This window comes from Amphiprion ocellaris, chromosome 7, assembly GCF_022539595.1.
Source record: "Amphiprion ocellaris isolate individual 3 ecotype Okinawa chromosome 7, ASM2253959v1, whole genome shotgun sequence".
NCBI classification, from domain to species: Eukaryota; Metazoa; Chordata; class Actinopteri; family Pomacentridae; genus Amphiprion; species Amphiprion ocellaris.
The window spans coordinates 6,656,627-6,679,339 of NC_072772.1; the positions used below are offsets into that span (position 1 = coordinate 6,656,627).

Genomic DNA, 22,713 nt, shown 5'->3' on the forward strand with positions numbered 1-22,713 from the left:
ATTGAACAGTATGTAGGAAGTAAGGGAAAATAAGAGAAAGAGAAGAGGGAGCATTTAACAAAGGTCTTAGTGTGGGCTACTTGGCTACTATCAGTTTAAATTCTGGTGATGGTGGTGATTGTGTACATGTGGAAAATATGTGTTTGCTGCTCCACTTCTGGGAGGTCAAGCTCAGATGCAGCTGGATTAAAGGGTGGGTCTGAATACCTTGCTTGAGGACACTTTGGCAGGCCTCTTTGCCAGGGGTTTGAATCCTAGACTTTTATAAACAGTGTTTTGAACAGTCTGGTTTGAATCCTGGTCCTGCAGATGTTATTTTCTCTGCCACGTAGTATGTATGGTAGAATATATAATAGATTACAGAATCTAATTAGGTTTGTTTATATAGCATGTTTTGTAAGAATCTAAGTTGACCAAAGGGCTGTATGTATCATAAGATGGGCAACTACAAAAATGTGCAAAAAGTAAGACAAGATAAAGACTTGTAAAATCAATTAGCAAAACAAAGATAAATATAAACCCTAAAAAGCAAGGGATAACAGCTTGTGAGATCAGATTCAACAAAACAACCTGAAAATATCAAAGGAGGAGGAACATTTTAATGAAAGATAAAGTTTGTTTTAAAGCTTTGAAGCTGCCACTGTAAAAACCAGATCTCCTGGACTCTCAATCGTTAGATGAGTTAAAAACAGTAGTTCTGACGATGTTAGAGGTCTAGAGGGGTAGAGTAAGGGCAGAGAAGTTCTGAAAGACACCTAAGTGCCAACCTTGCATAGCTTTATAAACTTATAAAAAGAAGATTGAAATCAATTCTGTATTTACAAGGTAGCCAGTAATGGGATGCCAGCACCAGTTAGGAGTCTTGTCGCAGCTCTCTGCACCAGCTGGCCAATACAAAATGTAATATATTATGTAGTTACATCTAATGCCGGACACTCAGCACTGGCGCCTCACCAGGAATGTGTGCTCCCCACTTTGCTCTTTTCTCTCAATACAAATAATTGCATCTCAGGAGAGCCGTCTGTAAAAGTTTGCAGACGACACAATGGTCATTGGCCTCATCTGGGATGGTGATAAGTCTGCTTACAGATGGGCAGTTGAACAGCTGGTCCTCTGGTGTAATCACAATAACCTGCGGTTGAACAGAAAAATGTGGAGATGTCAGTGGATCTCAAGAGGAGCCCACCGCCAAACACTGCCCCTTCCTCACTATTATCAACTGTACCTACCAGTACTTTGGAAACCTCTGGGCTCTCATATAATCTGAAGTGGACACAAAAACTAAAAAGGCCCAGCAGAAGATGTACTATTTGTGCCAGCTCAGGAAGTGCCTCAGGATCTACTGGTACAATTCTGTGCTACAATAATCCAGTCTGTTTTCTGCATTGCAATTTCTGGCTGGTTTGAATCATCAGTCAAAAGGACAATAACAGACACCAAGTCAGAACCGCGGAGAAAGTCCCTGGGGCTAGACTAAGTTAGGTAATGGGCAGGTAACAGCTTGGACACAACCTGTTCCAACTCCTCCCCTCTGGTAGGCGCTACAGAGAAAACAAACAGTTTCATCCGACAGGCCATCACTGATAATCAGTTGAATCAGACTGAAAAGACAGGAACAACTCCATAATATATATCTGTCCATGTTTCATACCAGCAGCATTGTTCTACGATCCATTGCACTATTGTCCACCTGCCACATAAAATGTCAATAACAAAGCATTTATTGTTTATAAGTGTATTTATTCCTTATCATCAGACACTGCACAATTTGTGCTAAACTTCCTGTTCACTTAAAACATGTTCTTTCACACACATCCCTACCTGTACATGGTAGTTAAACACTCATTTTCTTTTCTCTAACCTGCAGAACTTGTTTAAATGCATGTTTGTTTTGTGTAAATAATTTGCGGGTAAAGAAAAAAATTGTGTCAAATTTCTTGTATGTGTACACATACTTGGCCATGCTGGACTGAATCTTTTTCTGATAATATAATATAATATAATATAATATAATATAATATAATATAATATAATATAATATAATATAATATAATATAATATAATATAATATAATATAATATAATATAATATAATATAATATAATATAATATAATATAATATAATATAATATAATATAATATATCTTCTATTTTGTCCCCCTGCTGCTGGAAAATGTGTGTGTAGATCCTGCTATTGACCACAAGGTGTCACTATTGTTCAGAAAAGATGACAACATCCCCGCTGTAGGGAGACACCAGGAAGGATGGAAATATGCTTTTTCTGTTCATTATTTAATAAGGTTGCCGAATCTGTAACTACGATATAGAAGGAGATAGTATATTTAGGGAATAGCCTGCGTTTTACTACTAGCTCGCTGCTGCATGTCTATTTACAGCAGCTACTAAGCTCTAGTAGGAATCCAGGGATGCTGAGGGAGGTTGTTGTTTCCAGCGGGCGCTGCTCAGACAACAAATAGCAGCTAGTGTGTCTGCGGGCAAATTTTTGGTAGTTTCCTTTAATAACGTATCTTTGGAGGACACAGAAACACGCAGGATGTAAACGGAGAAACAGCCACATGTGTACCATCAAGGTAAAGATGTTTTACTCGCCGTTTGTGAACCTGTTACGGTCCCATATGGCAGCGCTTTGTTAGCCCTTAAGCTAGCCGGCTAGCTTGCTATCTGATCCGGCTAACTGGGCAGTTAGCCTGTTAGCCTCTTCTTAAGTGGGGGATAAGCTCTGCTGCTGCTGCTGTTGTTGTTGCCCTTTCACTTTTGTCTGCCATCGGTGTTACCATGCATTAATTAATTTAGCAAGGAAATAAAAACATTACAATCAAACCAGCTAGTTCTCCAAAGTCCTATATTTAAGGGTTTCCATGGGAACCTAATTGTTCTGCTATTAATGTACATCTTAAAATACCTAAAACTTACCTCCACTTTTCTTATTTAGTAAAATACGTGCAGCCCTAGGATCTCATCTGTATGCATAGCTTTATTTAACCAAGAAAGAGCCCCATTTAGTCAAATATGTTCTTATCTTGAGTGACAGGTTCTTAGAGGTTACACAACATGTAGGAGAGTTTAACTATACACCACACGGTCCATCTTATTATAGCACATTTAAATGCTTCGAACTTTTGTTTATTTATTATAAATACATGCTATTGTATTTTTGCTATTAACATCCAGATCCCACGTTGGATTGGATGTATTTCCAGTCTGTCGTTTTTGTTCTGTAAGTATTTAATAAGAATGTCATGTGTAAGCTGTTTATGAAAATTGTCAAACCAAATTAAACGTCCAATTATCCCCTCATTCAGACAGCACAAAAAGAATCCTCAGTGCTGTTTAACCCAACCGTTGTAGCTGTTTTTACCAGATCACCTGATCAACAGACAAATTAATTTGATAATAGATTCTTAATTTCAGTCATTTTTAAGCAACAAATTCAAAACATTTACAGTTTATTTCCTGTCCAATGTGATTTATTGCTCTTCTTGATGAACAGTAGTTTATCTGATACCATTTTGTTTTGGACTGTTGGGTGACTTCATAATGTAGGGTTATAACAGTCTTTTTTTTGGCTATTTTATTTATTTTTTTGCTATTTTCTGGTGCTTTTATTGGACAGTAATCTGCAGCCACCATCCTATTGTGCATGCTGCTATATAAAGAAAAAATGTTTTAGAAAGGCAGGAAAACAAGTTATCCCACTACATAAGATAATTCATCTTGATTCATACAGCTGTTAACTTTGCTGTGCATTGCAACCAAGACAACAACACTGCCTTTTGCACTGATTCATAATTTTTCAAAGGGGCTTAATGAAAGAGCTTTTGCCCTCATGGGAGCCGTCTGAGGCCCAGCACCTAGTAACCTCTCATCCAGTTTTGAAACTCGTCTTAGTAAATCAAGTGTACATCTTGTTCCAGTCCATTGAGGGTGGGCCTGTCCATCTGTATGGTCTCACCTCCTAGTACAAACGTCACAGTCGAAGAAGAGACGTCCCCCTCACCCCACCAGACCCTCAGCCAGCCAACTATAGTACCATTATAGTTCAAGCAAAGGCTAATTGTTGGTCATTTACAAAGGGTGCACAGTCCAAGTCTTTGGATGGTAATTCTGTTTCTTTCTACTGTAAGCGATATTACAGAGCAAGATGAGCTTTCTTGCATTTCTCTTTTACCATGTAATGGGACTCAAACTTGGCTTAATGACTGTGGACAAGTTGGTTTAACTGCTTTACTTTCAGTTGGTTTTAGCTGCTTTTCTTGTTTTCTTTTTGTCTTCAGGAGGGAAGATGGCACTGGTTGTGGTCTGTGTGTTCCTGTGCCTGTGCTGCTGGGCGTCTTTCTACTTTATCTTGTGTAATGTTAACGGGTCGAGGAGCTATGAATGGAACTGTCGCCTTGTCACCCTGGTGCACGGCATCCTGGCAGTCTGCATCACAGGATACATAGGCTACGTGGATGGACCCTGGCCCTTCACTTATCCAGGTAGGACACTGACACTGTGTGGGTTCAAATAATCAATGTGTATTTGTTTATGCATGAATTCTAAACATAAAATACAACAAGGACTGTCACAAGGTTGCAAAGATGCAAAGTGCATGTCAAACAACATGAATCTGTACCTCATCAATATGCTGAAAACTAATCCGTGCTTCAGGGGTGCAGGTGACAGTTACTTTCAGTTATATGACAGTTATATTTTAGTAATTTTCTTCAAAACCAGAGATATTTAATTTACTCAAATAAGCCAAATTAAAAAAAACTGTAAGTCTTCACCATGTAGAAGCTGGAACTAGGTGATATTTTGCTTTTCTGCATGAAACAAATACTCGAATTAGGAATCCAGAATTCCTTGATTGATCATTTCAGTTGCAAATTGCCCTGTATAGTGTTCAAAAGTTTGCTACTTGAAACAGTTGTTGTTGTGCAGTTTACTTCTATCACCTGGAACAGTTTTCAAAGTGTGGGAAAACCACCGTTGCGCAGTTACCAAACGATTTTACTTATGTTGCATAACAGATGTTTTTATTTTAAACTGCTCAAAATTCACAGAAGTTTGTCTTAATGTCTTGATGTGGACAATTGTATTATCCTTTCACAGTAGCAGCGTGTTTTGTCACAGTGATTGCATGAGTGCTTTTGCTTATAATGGAAAAAAAGGCTAACTAAATCCTTTTTGTTTGTGTTTGTGAATGCCAGGTACTAAGAACACTCCTCTGCAGATAAGTGCCATGGTGGTAAGCCTGGGCTACTTTATTTTTGATATGGCCTGGTGCGTGTACTTCCGCACAGAGGGGCCCGTTATGTTGGCCCACCACACCATGAGCATCCTGGGAATCCTTTTGACCCTCTGGTTGGGGGAGTCTGGCATCGAGTCCTGCGCTGTCCTCTTTGGCAGTGAGATCACCAACCCCCTCCTTCAGGCACGCTGGTTCCTCAAACAGACGGGACATTACGGGACTCGGCTGGGGGACGTCGTGGACGTCCTGTTTGTGCTGCTGTTTGTGGTGATGCGAGTCTTTGTGGGAGGCACAATGCTGTATTGTGAGCTGATCTCCCCTAGACCCAGATTCTTTATCAAGTGTGGGGGAGTAGCCATGTACGCTCTCTCCTGGGTCTTTATGGTAGACATTGTTCGATTTACTATACGCAAGAGTAAAACCTGGCAAAAACAGAAGAGAAGCCACCAAGAGACTGTAGCAGCTAATGGTCATGAAGGGAAGAAGGACTGATTGGCTTCATCATGTCTGTTTTTCACTTTGGACACCCAATAAAAAGGAAAATCAACTTTGTGTATGTTAACTTAGGATTAAAAAGGGATTTTTAAAAGAAATAAACTATGGCGTCTCTTTCTAAGGTCCAACACCTTTGCATTTTGAAAGAAATTCATTTTATACACAGGTGTTGCAGCTAGACATGTTGGAATATTATGTTAAAGGTGCAGTTAACAAACACAGATGTAGTTTATGTCGATGAAGACCAAAGCACTTTCTATAAACACATGAGCAGATGTTGCAGTGAACTGTGGCCTAGTCATATGTGGTGCTGCTGTTCCAACGGGAAGTTCACTATTAGGAAAGAATTAGTTTACATGTAAAGGCTGTGGTCCCTGAGAAACATTTTAGTCATATCAGAAGTGTAGGATTGGTTTCCTTCTAAGTCTTTTTTAGAGTTTGTGAAACTTTAAGCAGTTTTGAAAGGTATACTCAGGGAAATGAAGTAATGTCAGTAAATTGGAGTGGATTCCACAGAAGTGTGTGTGATGTGTTTCATTACTTTCCTTAATCTAGTTTATAGTAATTCTTCTAAGCTTTTTTCCTGCTGTCTGAAATCCTACTCCAGAGCATGCACCTAAAAACATTTCATTTATTTTACTTCACTTGTGTAAAAGGATACACAAGAAACCTCTCAGTTACATAGGTCTACACTGGTGATGTTATGATTTTACGTCCATTTGGATATTTATGTAAACTATAATTACCTTCAGATGTTTGGTGAAATGGTCCTCGGGTTTGCACTTTATATAGTATTTTAAGTTATTTGAAATGTCTATTTTCCCCTATGCCAACTATGTGAGTGTGGCCCTGTGTGATTAATCTTTTAGACAAAAGATCTGCTGTCTGTACTGAAAGCTCCCAGTTAATTTAATTTAATACAGGATTTGTTTCAGTCTCACAGATCTTGTCAGACATTGTCGAGACTTGACAATTAAATTTGTTGTGAGCTATCTCCACAGTGCGTCTATCTTTTGTCTGACTTCTGCTTCCGTTTTTTTTTCTTCGATGCAGCACCTGTAAATGTTTTTGAGATACGCTGCTCTATACTCTGTTTGCCTTAATCTTTGAGAGATGCCTCTGCGACTGTCAAGGCCAACTTCACAGGATAAAGGCAGATGACTTGATTTATATGGAAGATGTAATGACTGAGTGCACTCCATTGTTCCATGCCAAGAAAATTATGAAACTACCAGATTTCATGTTTGTGTTTACTACGAAATTGTTTTGTCTGTTATTTAGTTCACATGTATTTCTGCCATAAAATACATCATTTCTATGTTTCTCATTTATATTTGATGCGTTATTCTCATACAAGGTCTGTTTTCCTGTCTTAGGAATTTCTGTGTGCATCACCATTATATCCAAGAAAGTACAACTCTAACTGGCGTGTGCCTTAGTTGTCTGAATGTACCTTCCTAATTTTTCTTTTCTCTTGGGCTCTACTGTAAACCCTCCAGCACAAGAGTTGGTGTACTGAAGAACCATTTTCGGTTTGTGGTTTCAAGATTCACCTTTGTAATTCCTGTGTAGAATGAAATAAAAATGTGATATGTTATTTGTATGTTTTGAAAAACAACTTTTAGACAGTGGTGTGGGGTGTATTTCAATCACAGATAAATGATAGTTGCTGGACTGAGGCTGAAGTTACCTAAGGTGTCCACATGATGGTGTCATATCAGCTATATATGAATGATCGATGAGGAAACATTAAGAAGGTCCTCTGGCAATTCTAAAATAATGACATTAAAAGGAATGAAAAGCACATTTTCGCAATTTTCAACTAAATCCTGTCACATGCTTTTAATTTAGTATGAGTTTGACAGGTTTAGGAATGTTTTTATGCTGTTTTTTGATCAGTTACATATATGCATGGCATATACTATAAAACATACAGTATATTGTCAGGTGCTGGAAATATAAATATTGAAATTGGACTGCAAAGCAAAACACCAAAAAGATAAACAGATGCTAGTTCATACATTTAGTGTGCTAATGGGACGACAAACTGGACTTAGAAAGGCTACAGATGAATATTTCATACAAATACACAGTTATTTATTGAAATATGTACAAACACTGGTTGTTTATTTGACTAGTATTTAGACAGATTCATTGCAGAATGACAAAAAAATGGATCTTGAATTTTCTCATCGGTTTAAGTTAAAAAAACAATAAGCAAATGTACAATAAGTTAAATAAACTGAGGACTACTAATGGAGTCAGTGAATATTGATTGAATGTACTGCACTGAATATGGATCACGGTCTTGAAAGCTCGTATGTGCCAGCTGCAGTAGTTTACAACGGTATTCCAACAAAATAAATTCAAACACAGGGAAGAACGCTTCCAGATAGACTTACTTCACCTTTTCATAATTTCATTGTATTTCTCATACTCCATCTCAAACACACAAACACACACGCACAGTGACGGTTTGGTAAGGAATCAAAACTGGGATGTTGTCTTACACATTATGGACATAAGATGTGACTAAGCTGTACATAATGAACATAATGACTATCCTGGTCCCAGACCAACCACAGACAGACAGAGAGCCATAAAAACCATGAAACAGTCCCACAGCAACACATAATTATCAAGTTAATTGAGCACCCAAAGGAAAGTACTTCAAGCAATATCTATCCAAACAACCAGGACTCTAACTAATGGTTAGTTTCTTTGTCACTTAATCATTTAGCCAATAAAACACCAACATTTTGGGAAAAAAACACTTGTTACAAATAGTAAAAATTAATTCACAGATGTCTTGTACAATAATATGTGCAGGAATAAACCAGCAAATCCTCACATTTAAAAAACTACGACCAAGGAATTAATGTTGCGTGATAAAGCTTGATAATTTGCTTGAGCAATTTATTGATTCTCTAAACTCTTGCTGATTGTTTTTGTGTCCATCAGCTAATGAATTTATTGACTACTAAACATAACATTTGCCTCTTTGTCTGTCCAATGTGGTAAACAGCAGAATAATCAACTATATGATCACCTAATTTATTAACAGATAAATAAGTATATATTAGCGTTGCACCTAATATATACTTATATACTATAAGTATACGTTAGGTGCTGCCATTTACTTTTTTGATTAATCACGTGGTGATTAAAATGTGAAAAAATAGGAATAAAACAATAACTGACTGTCTAAACTGTTGCTGATTATTTTTCCGTCCACGGTCTAACAACCAATTAACATAACATCCCTCTCTCTGTCAGAGGGATGTGCTTTTCATCATTAGGACAATAAAATGGGAACAAATAGTCGATCACAAAGTTTTTGGAGTCTAAAATGATTAGATATTGTGCTATTTCTAATCAAAAATCTAAAACCCACACATCTTCAGTTAGAGATAGCATGCATGGAAAGCAGGAACTAGTGAATTATTGTCATTATTTGTATATTTTATCATATACATGTTTTTATGTTCTTATATTTTGTGCTTTTTCTGCAGTTCTAGTGGATCAGTTCTAATTATTATTATTATTCTACGTGTGTGCACGTTATTCACCTTGTGTGTACTGTTTCTGATTTATTTAATTTCCTTAATGTAATTTTAGTTTGCTGTGTTGTGTAGTTTATATTTTATGTATTTTTGCCTTTAAAGCACTTTGAACAACCTCAGTGTATGATAAGAGGCTACTGACACTACCAGTCAAAAGTTTGGACACACCTTCTCATTTAATGGTTTTTCTTCATTTTCATGACTGTTTACATGTAGATTCTCACTGAAGGCATCAAAACTATGAATGAACACATATGGAATTATGTAGCAAACAAAAAAGTGGGAAATAAGTCAAAAGATGTTTTTATATTTTAGATTCTTCAAAATAGTCACACTTTTTTTTGTTTACTGCTTTGCACACTCTTGGCATTCTCTCCATGAGCTTCGTGAGGTAGTCACCTGAAATGGTTTTCACTTGTCAAGGTTAATTTGTGGAATTTCTTGCCTTCTTAATGGAGTTGGGACCGTCAGTTGTGTTGTGCAGAAGTCAGGTTGCTACACAGTTGACAGCCCTATTTGACAACTGTTGGAATCCATATTATGGCAAGAACCAATCAGGTAAGTAAAGAGAAACAACAGTCCATCATTACTTTTTGCAGTCGCAAAAACTATCAAGCGCTACGATGAAACTGGCTCACATGAGGACCACTCCAGGAAAGGAAAACCAAGAGTCACCTCTGCTGCTGATAAGTTCATCCAAGTCACCAGCCTCAGAAATCACAAGTTAACAGCAGCTCAGATTAGAGCCCAGATAAATGCCACACAGAGTTCTAGTAGCAGACACATCTCTACATCAACTGTTCAGAGGAGACTGTTTCTCTCAAACCTTTATGGTCAAATAGCTGCTAAGAAATCACTACTAAGGAAAAGCAACAACAGAAAAGATTTGTTTGGGCCAAGAAACACAATGAATGGACATTAGACCAGTGGAAATCTGTGCTTTGGTCTGATGAGTCCAAATTTGAGATCTTTGGTTCCACCCGCTGTGTCTTTGTGTGACACAGAAAAGGTGAACAGATGGTCTCTACATGCATGGTTCCCACCATGAAGCATGGAGGAGAAGGTGTGATGGTGTAGGGGTGCTTTGCTGGTGACACTGTTGGGGATTTATTCCAAATTGAAGACACACTGAACCAGCATGACTACCACAGCATCCTGCAGCAACATGCCATCCCATCCGGTTTGCATTTAGTTGACCACGATTTATTTTTCAACAGGACAATGACCCCAAACACACTTCCAGGCTGTGAAAGGGCTATTTGACCAAGAAGGAGAGTGGTGGAGTGCTGTGTCAGATGGCCTGGTCTCTACAGTCACTTGACCTAAACCCAATCCAGATGGTTTGGGATGAGATGGACCACAGAGTGAAGGTAAAAGGGCCAACAAGTGATCAGCATCTCTGGGAACTCCTTCAAGACTGTTGGAAAACCATTTCAGGTGACTACCTCATGAAGCTCACTGAGAGAATGACAAGAGTGTGCAAAGCAGTGATCAAAGCAACGGGTGGTTATTTGGAAGAATCTAAAATATATAACATGTTTTGACCTATTTCACACTTTTTTGTTTACTACATTATTCCATATGCGTTTGTTCATAGTTTTGATGCATTCAGTGAGAATCTACAATGTAAATAGTCATGAAAATGAAGAAAAACCATTAAATGAGAAGGTGTGTTAAAATTTTTTGACTGGTAGTGTATATAAGCTTGTTTGTTTTCTTTGGAAAACACACACACACACACACACACACACACACACACACACACACACACACACACACACACACAAAAACAAAATAAAATGTAATCAAAAATACTTTTTAAAAATAAAAAAATACAGGTAGATTTTTAGTCGATCAACTAATTAATGAATCGACTAATCATTAATATGATGTAAGAGTAACAGTGAAATGTCTCTGTTTTTGCTCATAACCAACGATAAATAGTTGTATAGAAAGCAAGAATAAATTATATACTAAAAAAAAAGAATCGTACATTGATAATTGATGTTACTAGTGGTAGCAGCCGTAACGGCATCGTTCTTGTTGCAGGGTTATTTTTGTGTTATTTTACAGCAGCGCTCTCTGACATTAAGCTGAAACAAAATTTTCCCATCTCCCTGCGGAAGTGGTTAGTGGAAGCGCTATTGGACTCCAACAGCTAGCTGGCTAGGGCGTTGCTAGCGGCAGAAAGTGGGATTTTTGGTACCTTTCCACAAGTTATAATCTCGCACAAATAACGTGCCGCGTTGGAAAAAACAGCGTTTGACGTCCGGCAAAAGTTTCGAGCCCGTCGGCGGCGTTTTTGTCGTTGTTTACAGAGGAGTGGTTGATACTTTCTGTCCCGTTAGCTGGCCACATAGCTAGCCTGCTTTCCATCCACGGGAATTCTGCTGAGAAACGACTCAATTCTGGAAACATGGAGTCAAGGAACGTCGCGCTGTACTAACCGACTCCACTGGATTTTTTTTCTGGTCTCTCAAGGAGACTTTTTGAAGGACACAGCACGGAGACATATCGCAAGCCAGCCCAACATTTATGAGGTGTTGTGTGTGTGTATATATATTTTTTTCGGTCGTTGGCCGGCTCATTGTTGTGAACGGGAGTTCGCTTAGTTTGCACACGAAGCAAAGTTTTTTGCTGAAAGAGCTCATCTGTTTTGTTAGCTGGTAGCTGGCGAGATTCAACGGCTGCCAGCTTGCCGTTTAAAACAGATTGCCCTAAAAAAACAAATGTGCTTTCTTTTGTTACCGCTCATCTAAGCCCGTTTTGTTTTTTTGAATCCACCGTCTTACACCGGTATAACATTAGCTGCAGTTGTGTTGCTAATTCGTAACACGGGTCGTTTAAACTCGGTATTGAGCGATTCTCATGGTCACGGGAGACTCGTCCCCGCAGCCACAGACAGGCATTTCTGGGAGCAGGGAATACCAAATGGGACTGCAGGAATTTCCAGCATCTTCAAAAATCATTTAGGCCAGTCGGCCGAGCAGGGGTGGTGGCAGACGGACTACATCGCAGGGCCAAGGTGTCTGTTACATTGGAATACGGATTGTTTACACATTTCATATCGGCGCAAACCTGGGATGTGAATGCAAAAAAAGGAGTCGCACAAGGAGTTCATACATGCACGACAACTTGTGCCAGCTGGAGCAGTATATTTATTGTTGTTGCCAAATTATTGTTTATTGCCGGGGTAGGATATCATCTGACTGTGCAGCTAATACAACCGAGGCCCTGATTAATTTTTTAAGGTCTGCACTGTAGATTCCTCGCTGCTATTTCATTTTTTCCTCCCCACAAGGAGTATTGGTTGACAGAGAGCATAGGCAGTATTTTTTTGGTTCACCCAGTGTTTGGAAGTGCCTTGCAACAACCCCAGCAGTGTCCTACAGTTAAGTGATTCTCAGCACCGTTCTCAAAATCCCTGCCTACTTCAGACGAATGCCAGAGAAGGACGCTCCAGGAAATCGCTTCACCACACTCTGGAAAATGTTAATAGGATATAATTTGCTGCAAATCTAGAATCGGAAGCCCAATGAGTGACACACAGTCCAGCTTCACTGACAGGTACAGTATGCAACCACCTTATATTCTGCACTATCTGCACGTCCCATGCACAAATTCAGCCCTCAAACTAATAAAGCTGAATATTTAGCATTAAGTTTCCTGATTAGATTATGATGATGAGTATTAATCTGAAACACAAGCCACTGTCTGATGAGAATATGCTTTACATGGTTCAAGCAAAACACTACTTTGTATTGATGTGCTCCGTAATAACTGCGTTATACAATTACAAAGGAAGGACATCAGATCTTAATGGAAACTCTGCTGATCTCAGCTTGGGTAATGGAGTTCCCAGCAGACTGTAAAGTACTACTTGTCCAACGAATGAGAAGTTCTGCCACTGTTTGTGTGTCAGGGAACAGTCATTTGTGATCCCTGTACACCTTTCAACATCACTATTACCTCTAAGCCTTTAAAGCTAACCTTCCCCTACACCTATTAAAACAATCTCTGGATTTAGACAGAACCTTAGCTCCGTGAAGTAATCACCGTATCTCAGGCATCTGTCAGCTTAAACTCAATAGGTTGGACCAGAGTGCCAAATAATGTCTCATGGCCTGAAGAGTACACTAAATAGCAGAGAAGGATCAGTTTGCTTCACCCTAGTTCATTGAGATCTAGTGTACTACTCACTGCTTTCTACATTGCATCATTACAAGAACGAATTCCTCTGTGATTTTGTACCTGGAGAATAAAGACGTTTCTATTCTCAGTCTGACGTACTCTGGCAGCAAAACAGAAGTGAAGCTGTTGCATTACATCAAGCCTTCCCACCTGAATCCCACATACCTGCAAGTAAAGCAGGCCAGTACACTGGGATGTGGTTGGTGACTCAGAATAGAGGGCAGCTTACTGCACAGGTTGGGATATGAAATATTCTCATGGCTAAAGCTAGAGGCCAAAGCCCAACCCCATTTTACATGACCCCCCTCCCCCACTGCACTGATGGCAACAGTGGCTGGCACCAACTGCTATTGTGGTGCATTTTATAGTGTGTGTGTGTGTATGTCAAATGGTATTACCATGACACTCGGCATGGCACTATTTAGTAAACTGGCATAGATAATCCTGATGGCTCTGGTTGCTTTTATCAGTAGAACTACCAAATTATGGCTTTACAATCACTTCAGCAAACGTGCAATAAAACTGCAGTCAATAAGCAAATAAATTACCGACCCTTCCAGTGCAATGCAGCATTTAATCTTAGGTTGCTGCTCATATTAAACAGTGTAGTTCGTCGGAGAATAACTGGTCATCACAGAAAAGCTGCAGCATGTGAAGGCTTAACTAGTGCTACACAAATTTCTTGTCTTCTCACATTCCCTTTAGTCAGAGGATGTGGGTTGATATCTTTAGAATGAGCTGGTTCATGTGTTTGTTTTGGTGTCACAAGCTTGGCGTCCATGAAGTCATAATTGTTACTCTACCAGTAGGGCATGATGCAGACTATTATGTTCATGCTAAACGGAAAAGTGCAAAATAGTTGAAGAGGAGACCTTAGGAAATGTGTGCAACTTGCTCTGTACCTCACAAAACTTAGAGCTGACCTTTAATCCAGTCATTACTCAGGATGCTTTTGAGTGTTTTCGACAATAGCTGATGATAATGACTTTATTGATTAATGGTGTTGGGTGCCTACGCCTCCCTCCTTAAGTCCATCCATAATTTCCTTGTCATTGCTTCCTCACCCCCTCCATTTGTGCATTTTGTTTTTTTGCTCTGTTGGCTTTGGTGGGAGTATGCATTCAGCATCTATTGGGGTTGGGCTGCCAGCCGGTGGGTCAGTTTAGTGTGCTGTTAGCTCTTTGTCATAGAGTTCTGCTGATCTCCACGTTTTTTTCCCACACCCCCCCTGAGGCCCTCCCGGGAAGTCGTGCTGGTGACATCACTAATAGTAAACAATAGCTTGCAGTGGGAGCAAACTGACTGTCCGCTGTATACTCCACACCAGGTCTGTCAGTGTAGGTCAGGTACATGCAGGGAGGCTGGTCAGAGTATTGTTACCCTACTGTGAACGAAAAGCGTTTGTCAGTCATAGAGTTGCAACTAACGAGTTTGCCATTAGTTTGTTCTCTATCACTGATTCTGATGTAAATGTGTTAATGATTTGGCAGTTATTTTGTAATTGTACTGTCAATTATAATACTAGAATGACACTTACAGTTTAACAGGACCTAAAGTAATGTCCTCACATTGTTTATTTTGTCTGGCCATCATTTGAAATATGAAAATGAAGCTGGGAAAACAGACGGCAGATTCTATAACTAGCAATTGTTTGTTATTTTAACTGGATAAATAATTTAATGGGTACTCACCTGTCAAAATTATAAACTATCATGTTTGTCTGTTGACTAGTAAACTAATTAATCAACACTAGTTGATAGTAACATAGCACTAAAGTTATTTGCCTTACTGCAGTGGAGTTTGTTTCCTCATGATAAATGTTTTCATGAGTAGTTCTGACAGCCCGGTCTGCTTGTATGCGTCTCCTCTATTTGGCATCCCTCCCTGATAATGCAGCATGCCTCTATTCCATCTAGTCAGCGCTGATACCGAGGAAGCTGTGTCAGCTGCTCTGAACTGTGCATTAATATGAGCATCCAAAAGTCATTTAAAGCTCTGATCTGAAGTGCAAAGGCTCTCCAGCTCAGCATGCAGTGGAGAATACCAGTATGTACAACCATGTTTACTGCAAGTGTACGGATAAAATTCAGCTTGTTGGAGAAGTTGGGAAATAAACTTAAGTTCAAGTCAAAACTAACTTTTTAAATTAACTGAGCAATAAATAGTTTCAGCCTGCAGGATTTAAAGCTTCAAGATGACTTGTCACATCCAGGTAGGGCAGTCAACAGACCACTGTAGAATTTTATGTCTCTTAAAGTAAATGTGCTAAACCATTTGCTATATAAGAGATAACTCCAGTTTTGTGTAATTTTAATTTTATACTTAAATTATACGTACAGATTAATTAATGATAATGTTAATAATTGTTTGTTGCAGCAGTAGTTCTTTACCTGTACAGATAATGTATGGATATGGAAAATGTGAGAGCCAGTGGTATTTAAGATTGTGATGAGTTCAAGTAAAGAACAGAGATAAAATCCTCAGAATGATTTTTTCCATACTTAAACCCAAGTTATGATGACCTGTGGGTCTATCTTTTACATTAAAATCTTCATTTCAGTATTTGTCTTGAGCCAAAATGTGACAAAGGTGTTTCAACTATGCCATGCACTGTTTTATTTCAAAATAAAATAAATGTACACATTTTAAGCAAGTGTGTGAGGCACTATTTTCCTGGGCTGCCTTTAGAAATCACAAGCTATGAGTTAGTCTTAAAAACGCCATAATGTGCGTGCTTTAACTTATAAATAATGAAACAATATGTTTTACCTAAAGGAACACTTTCAGAGAGCATCTTATCTGTAAAACAAATGCACCTGAAAGGAAATCTTCTTTACAGTGCCGTGCCATAGTGCAGTGTAGCAGTAGTGTGATATGAAGATATCAAAGGAAGAGGAACGAACACCTGAATAGTCTCACACAATTAACCACAACAGTTCTTCGCTAAATGCTTTATTTGTAGAGGATATCACTTCAAGACCTGGTGTTGATAGTTTCAAAGAGGAGTTTTTTCCATTTCATAGTAAATTTGGATGTTGCAGCTTGTGGTGGTGCTGTATTACACTGAAAGGCATTTCTATTATTTTGTTTGCACTGAGTAAAGTAATAGGAAAACAAAAAAGATAACTCTAAGAAATCCACAACGATTTGGTAGAACTGTATAGTTGTTACAATTTGATCGGTTTGCTATATTGCACACAAATGCATATCCATAGTGGAACAACAAAGGGATTTTAATGGTTAACTGAACTGCTGCAGTTACTTGTATGTATTTTGTGCAGTGGTCTATTTACAACTAAAGTAACACATTCACAAATATGTGAAAGTTGTTAGTAACATTATGCAAGGCTTTTAATGAGTATAGTTCAGAAAAATCATGCACTAATACAATATTTGCAAGACGATCATATTGTCAGCATCTGCCATCACGACAACCGCTCACAGAAACATTCAGGCAAGTTAAGAGGGAAACTGTTTGACCCATAACACTTGTGCTCTCACTGCTTTCTATAATCACTCCTGCAACAGCTGTCCTATATTCTGTCTTATGTGAGATCTGTCACATAAACCCACTCTTCTTACGGCTTTTAAAGGCTGAGTAGCAATTCTGTGCTATATTATGCTGCCATATTGCCTTTTCAACTCATTCTTCTCTGGAGTTATTCTGCTGTTGTAGTTAGAGTCATTAGTGATGCATTTAAAACAACGCTCTTGAGATAGGTTTTGTCATTGATGACATTTTCACACTTGGTGGTTTTACATTCTCCATGCAGCAAATCTGCTGCAACATTGTTGAATTTCACTCAGTTGTGGGAAATTTGGACTTCAGAGCTCATTTTTTATTATTAGCTGCCTTGCTTGCATTGAAATACATTAACCACCAAATGTCTGCACTAAATGACAGGCCAGATTCTTTGTTTTGTTTATTTAGAGAATGTAAATGAGGACCTTAGGAAGACTGCTCACACCTGGATGTCACTTTGGCAGGCACACACCAACTCTCACCATACTCTGTTCATTCTTGCCAGATCCCATTTCAGTCTTTTTCACACACTCTCTCAATCACATTCATCTTTCATTCCAGTCTTTGCATCAGTGTGTCCCTTTCCCTCCTCAAAAGCACATTTCAATATTTTTTAAGGCATTTACTGTTCGCCAAGTACACAGGTGGAAATGGTTTGCCTGCAGTCTAGCTTGGATCTTTATTCAGAAGATTATAAATCTTTTTTAATTATCTTTGTCAAGTCAAGCCTGTCTAAAAAGAAAGAAATATAGATAGAAATGGAATGGAGATGGCAGAGAGGAAAGAAACAAACGATACCCCAGGGTTAGTGATGTTGGAGAGTGGGTGGAGCCTGGGCATTAGCTGGGGCTCTGAGTACTGGGGGAGTTGGGGTCTATCACCCAGCTCAGTGATGTTGATGCTTGTGGACACCCTCTACAATCCTGCCCTGTTAGCCAATAGAGCTCCGGGGCCCAAACATTACTTTCACTCCACAAAAGACAGGATCACGACAATAGAGGAAAAGGGGACAAGGAAAGAGAGCTGTCTTGGCCAACTGTCATGTCCTCACATGTCCATGTAAGGGTTTTGTGGCCTTAAACTAGGCTATTGCCTTCAAGCTAACTGTGGCACTCAGGAAGCCATGATATTCTGCAGACTGCACAATGGTCCAATAGATATGATTGCAAATAAATGTATTGCTCTAAATTACTTATTTCATGTTTTGTTAATTCTGTTAATGGAATGCATATTTGTTGTTTGTATATATATATATATATATATATATATATATATATATATTTTTTTTTTTTTTTTTTTTTGTTTTTTTGTTTTTTTGTTTTTTTGTAGCTGAATACGCATGTCTGCTCAGTTTTTGAAATAGCTTGGAATAGGTGGTTGACATTAAAAAGAAGCTCCTATGCTGCTGCTGATTAGATATGATTTCTGTGGCATGTTGAAAGTCTTATTCACTGGGACTGAGAATGGGAATGTTTCTAATTGAATGCTGTCTCTGTGTGCTATGAGAGGCTGCATTGTAGAGAGAGACCAGCAACATGCTGCCGCACTGTGATTAATCTTACACTGCCTGTTTCTGCTGATTCAGAGGTGACTAGACGGACTAACACGCCCCTACTCTGTCGCTACAAGAAACAGTGTCAGAACACAGGTTCTATCGCCTACCTGCAGTAATGTTGAGTGATTGACATTATTTGCTAAATGACTTCAAATCCTTTGGATAGCAAAAGCCAGTACAGAAGAAGAAAGGTGAGGCTGTGAATGTGCTGTAAATTATCACACCTTTTCCATAAGAATCTTTTTCGTATATATTCTTGCTGGCCAGTGAATGTCCTAATGATATACTGCTTGTCTTGTGAATTATTCAGTATATTAATGTATTGTCTTGTATTCATCAAGCTCCATTTTTAGTGAGTGTAGTGTAATAGATGGAACATTTTATAGCTTTGGAGAGAATGAGGTGTCAGTAATGTGCTTTTACCGCAGGTTGCATCAGCGTCAATGCAGCGTCACCATGTACGTCTGCTTCTAACATTTGTTTGCACATCTTTGAGAATATTTCAGGACGCCACATCATACGCAGAAAGTCTGTGTTTTCAGGTGTGTGTGTGTCCCTGGCAGACACTCCGATATACACTCTTGAACTAATGCTAACAGGTAACCTAATCAACCAGACGATCTTAGCGAAAACAACCTGAAATCTAAAAGAAACAAGGAAAATAATGCATTATCAAGATTTCAGGAATCTGCTCAGCTGAGAGAAGTAACTCATTGATTGGCAAAGTTCTCAGGTTTTTGTGGCAGGACTCATGACTAGCAGCAGTGTGGACAGTGTAGCATGTTGAACCACCTTTTTTCCTTTCCCAGTGCTCGAGGACAGCAGACAGCATAGCGTGAAGAAATGTCTATCCGCCGGCCCTCATGTCAGGAATCCTGATGAGGTTTATTGGGGCAGAAAGGGCACAGTTTTCCCCCTGAGGCTGTAGCTTGAGCTCCAAAGCCATTGGTCTAGTCTCTCTAACACACACCACACCTCCCTCCTCCTCTCTGTCTATGTCTCATTCACTTACTTAATCCTATCTGCCTTTAAATCCATATTTCAGTATACATAGTGGTACATGGTCACACTACTAAGATCACATATTAAGAGTGACATCACTGTGACATTGACATTAGGCTGGAGTATGGTGGACACGGTGGTTTACAAAAGGAATATCACTGCGTGGGTGTAGACAACTTCTTTCTCAGTGGCAGGGAGTGGAAAGGAGTGACGTCATACACACTGTGTTTGTGTGTGCACCCACATTGTGTGAGTCAGGTATATAGATTAGATAACAAGCAATGTGTTTGTGTTCTCTGCCATTGGCTGTCTGCAGGCATGAATCAGACTGTTCAAGAGACTGTATCATTACACCATTGAGATAGAATCACAGACCCGTCTTAAAGAGGTGAATGGCTGGCTGGTCGAAAAGCAGATATTGCCAGTTCTATGAGGTACTTGGCTGGCCAGTAGCATGACTCAGCACAAAATCCAGCTGAGGACATTGTGCCGTCACCACAGACTTGCGCGCCAGCTCTGCCAAGTTTTTCAGCGTAATCTGACATCTGAGGATGTGTTGGAGTGTGTGATGCTGTATTTCACCTCCTGGAATGGACACACCTCAGTCTGATCTCTGCAGCCTGCAGGCGACTCCCATAACTGTCCAATCCTCTCCTAGTTTTAGACAGGCCCCACCTCTCCCAGCCCCAGCAACACCTGTGCTGTGAACTGTAGTGTTCTTCTTCTTCTTCTTCTGGGTAGGGGACTCCACATAGCTGCAACTTCCCTTAGTACAAGTCACAACAGCTTCATTGTATGACCAGGAAACATTAGGGTAAATCTGTTTCTTAACTTGTCAGATGAGTCATGCCAACTCTTATTCTCTTATTCCAACATTCTCAGAGTTTAACTTCAGTAATCTATTTAAATCTGTTAACATTGATGGTAAGAGGAACTGAGAGTAACTTGAAGTGCTTCCTTTTGATGAGTTGGTCTAGTTCCTTACATACAGTTTTTCTTCCTCTTCAGTTTGGGAGACCCCTTCACAGAAATGGCTGTGTGTCAGAGTCCTACTCCCTCGAGGCTGTTCGTCCCTCCCTCCCTCTTTTCTTTTTCTTTCTCCACGGTCTGGCCTGGTCCCGGCCTCTCTTGCTGCCACTGTTGCTGCAGTTGGCCCAGCTCTGCCACAGTTTTCCATCAAAACACCAAACCTCAATGGAGCATTCAAGCCCAGGCCCGCTCCAGTGCTGCCCCTCCCTCCCATCCCACCCTGTTCTGACTCTGCCTTCTTTCTCCCTTTCTCACTCCCTACACTTTTAATGGCCACATCCAGGTAGAGCTCCTAGCTAAAACTTTTGTAGCTGGATCTACATAATTGAATGAGCTGAGGAGCTGATTTTTGTTTTTGTCCATGGGTTTATAGAGGGAAAAAAGGTCTCATTTTATAATGTTTGTTTCATAGTTTTTCCTAGATCTACATATCAACTTCAGTCTTTAAAAATGTATGCCTAAACCCACACATTTAGAACATTATAATCACTGGAACTCTAGTAGAAAGATTTTCAAGGTCCAAGGTGATTTTTTTTTCTTTGTATTACCAAGGAAACAATTCAAAGTGCTGCAGCAAAGCTTTTATAGGCTGTATTTATCTAACTCGACTCACACAGTTACGACCTCCAAAATCTGTTTTGCAATGTGATAGTACAACTTACATCAGTTTAGTTTGTTTGCAGCAGTTATATCATCTTATCACTACAGTTCATGTGCTTTTCATATAAATTGGTGTTTTCTAGTAGTGCAACCAATGGTTATTTTAATCATCTGGGAAACTTTCTGATTGTTCAGTCTATCGCATGTCAGTAAATAATAAAAAAATATTGCTACCGACCTAAACTGTTTGTTTTGGGTTCCTCAATGTCCAAACCTCTACAAATATAAGAAAAATCAGGAGACTTTCATAGTTGAGAAGCCGGAACCAAATTTTTTTTTTCATTTTTACTCAAAAGTTCAACTAAAACTTTACATAAACAACTAAGGAAGATTGATTATCAAATAGTTTCTATTGTAGTGTTTTCCCAGTTATTGTGTGAGTAGTGCACCCTTCTTTATAACAGACTGTATAGTAGAATATTTAAACAAAGAACAATACTCTACTGTTGTCTAGTGGACACAGAATCCACTGCTAATATGGAGCCATTGTGATAGTTTACTAGACTTTTACTGTGCAGTTGTGTGAGCTATGATTGTGAGTCAGTGATACATTTCAGTGGAAACACAAGAGAAACATTGCCCACGACATGAGACCCTTTAGCGTGACCAGTCAGCCTTTGCATTCACTGGAGTCGGTATCAATCAAGGTGTAGGGCTTCTGCAGCAAATATCTCCTATCAGAATTTGTTCCGTCGCAACTAGACTACTTCTCTCCCAGTTAAACTGTGTACATACGGTATTTTCCTGTGTACGCTGACTGATGACTTTAGACAAACCTCAGCTATATAAGCCGGAGCCAAGATACAAAACTCCCAATGCAGCCTATTAAGCTATTTAGCTGCTCACATGACCATGACAGTTAGTTTCCTTGAACAGTAAACCTCGATTTAGTGTTGAGAGACGTGCTGTTGTTAGCATGAAATGCTCAAGTAATTGTGAGTTAAATGCATCAGAATAAAAACTGACAAGCCAGGACAACCCAACAAGGCCTTTAGTTGTTCCTAATACATGTTTACTGGCCCATCACAGATGAAAATAACTTTCAGCACTTTAACAGATTTTCTTGTTTATAAAACTGTAAAAATTCTTCCTTTTTTCAAAATATGTGATTATGTTTAATCCAAAGTAACGAATAAAAATATTGGTGCTGTTAGTTTGTGCAGCATTTTTCCCCCAAAAAACAATTATCCTTTGAAGAATCTGTCTTAAATCTAGGATACAGCCATATCACAGATCACTAAAATCATAGTTGAATTTATAAAATGTATACCAGAAAATGAGCAAGCTCAGTACCCTAACATTAAAGACTGCTGTCACTGCTTACAGGCCTTTGTGGGGGTCCGTTGAGTAGTGTTATCACTGCTGACATTGACATGTTTTTCTGTGACATCTTAATTAGCTAGAACAGTGATTGTGTAGGGTATTTTGGGATTTTTTAGCAA

General features: G+C 39.1%; 2 protein-coding genes across 5 annotated transcripts in view; both read left to right on the plus strand.

Annotated features, from left to right (window-relative positions):
* The first annotated feature begins 2,230 nt into the window (after positions 1 to 2,230).
* tlcd5a (TLC domain containing 5a) lies at positions 2,231 to 7,345 on the plus strand. 3 transcript variants are annotated; one of them, XM_023281816.3, is made up of 3 exons: positions 2,231 to 2,590; positions 4,295 to 4,498; positions 5,213 to 7,345. In XM_023281816.3, the coding sequence occupies exons 2-3, from the start codon at positions 4,303 to 4,305 to the stop codon at positions 5,743 to 5,745; spliced, it is 729 nt and encodes a 242-aa protein (XP_023137584.1). In that variant the 5' UTR covers positions 2,231 to 2,590; positions 4,295 to 4,302; the 3' UTR covers positions 5,746 to 7,345. The 3 variants fall into 3 exon arrangements, with proteins under 3 accessions (XP_023137584.1, XP_023137585.1, XP_035809447.1); XM_023281817.3 differs by lacking the exon at positions 2,231 to 2,590 and adding an exon at positions 3,983 to 4,118; XM_035953554.2 differs by lacking the exon at positions 2,231 to 2,590 and adding an exon at positions 4,051 to 4,139.
* A 4,091-nt stretch (positions 7,346 to 11,436) lies between these two features.
* The window catches only part of arhgef12a (Rho guanine nucleotide exchange factor (GEF) 12a), a 38,235-nt gene continuing 26,958 nt past the window's right edge, over positions 11,437 to 22,713 (plus strand). For both annotated transcript variants that reach the window (XM_023281814.3, XM_023281815.3), the window contains exon 1: positions 11,437 to 12,878. In XM_023281814.3, the coding sequence (XP_023137582.1) occupies positions 12,847 to 12,878 (32 nt within the window). In that variant the 5' untranslated portion in view covers positions 11,437 to 12,846. The remainder of the gene's footprint in view (positions 12,879 to 22,713) is intronic.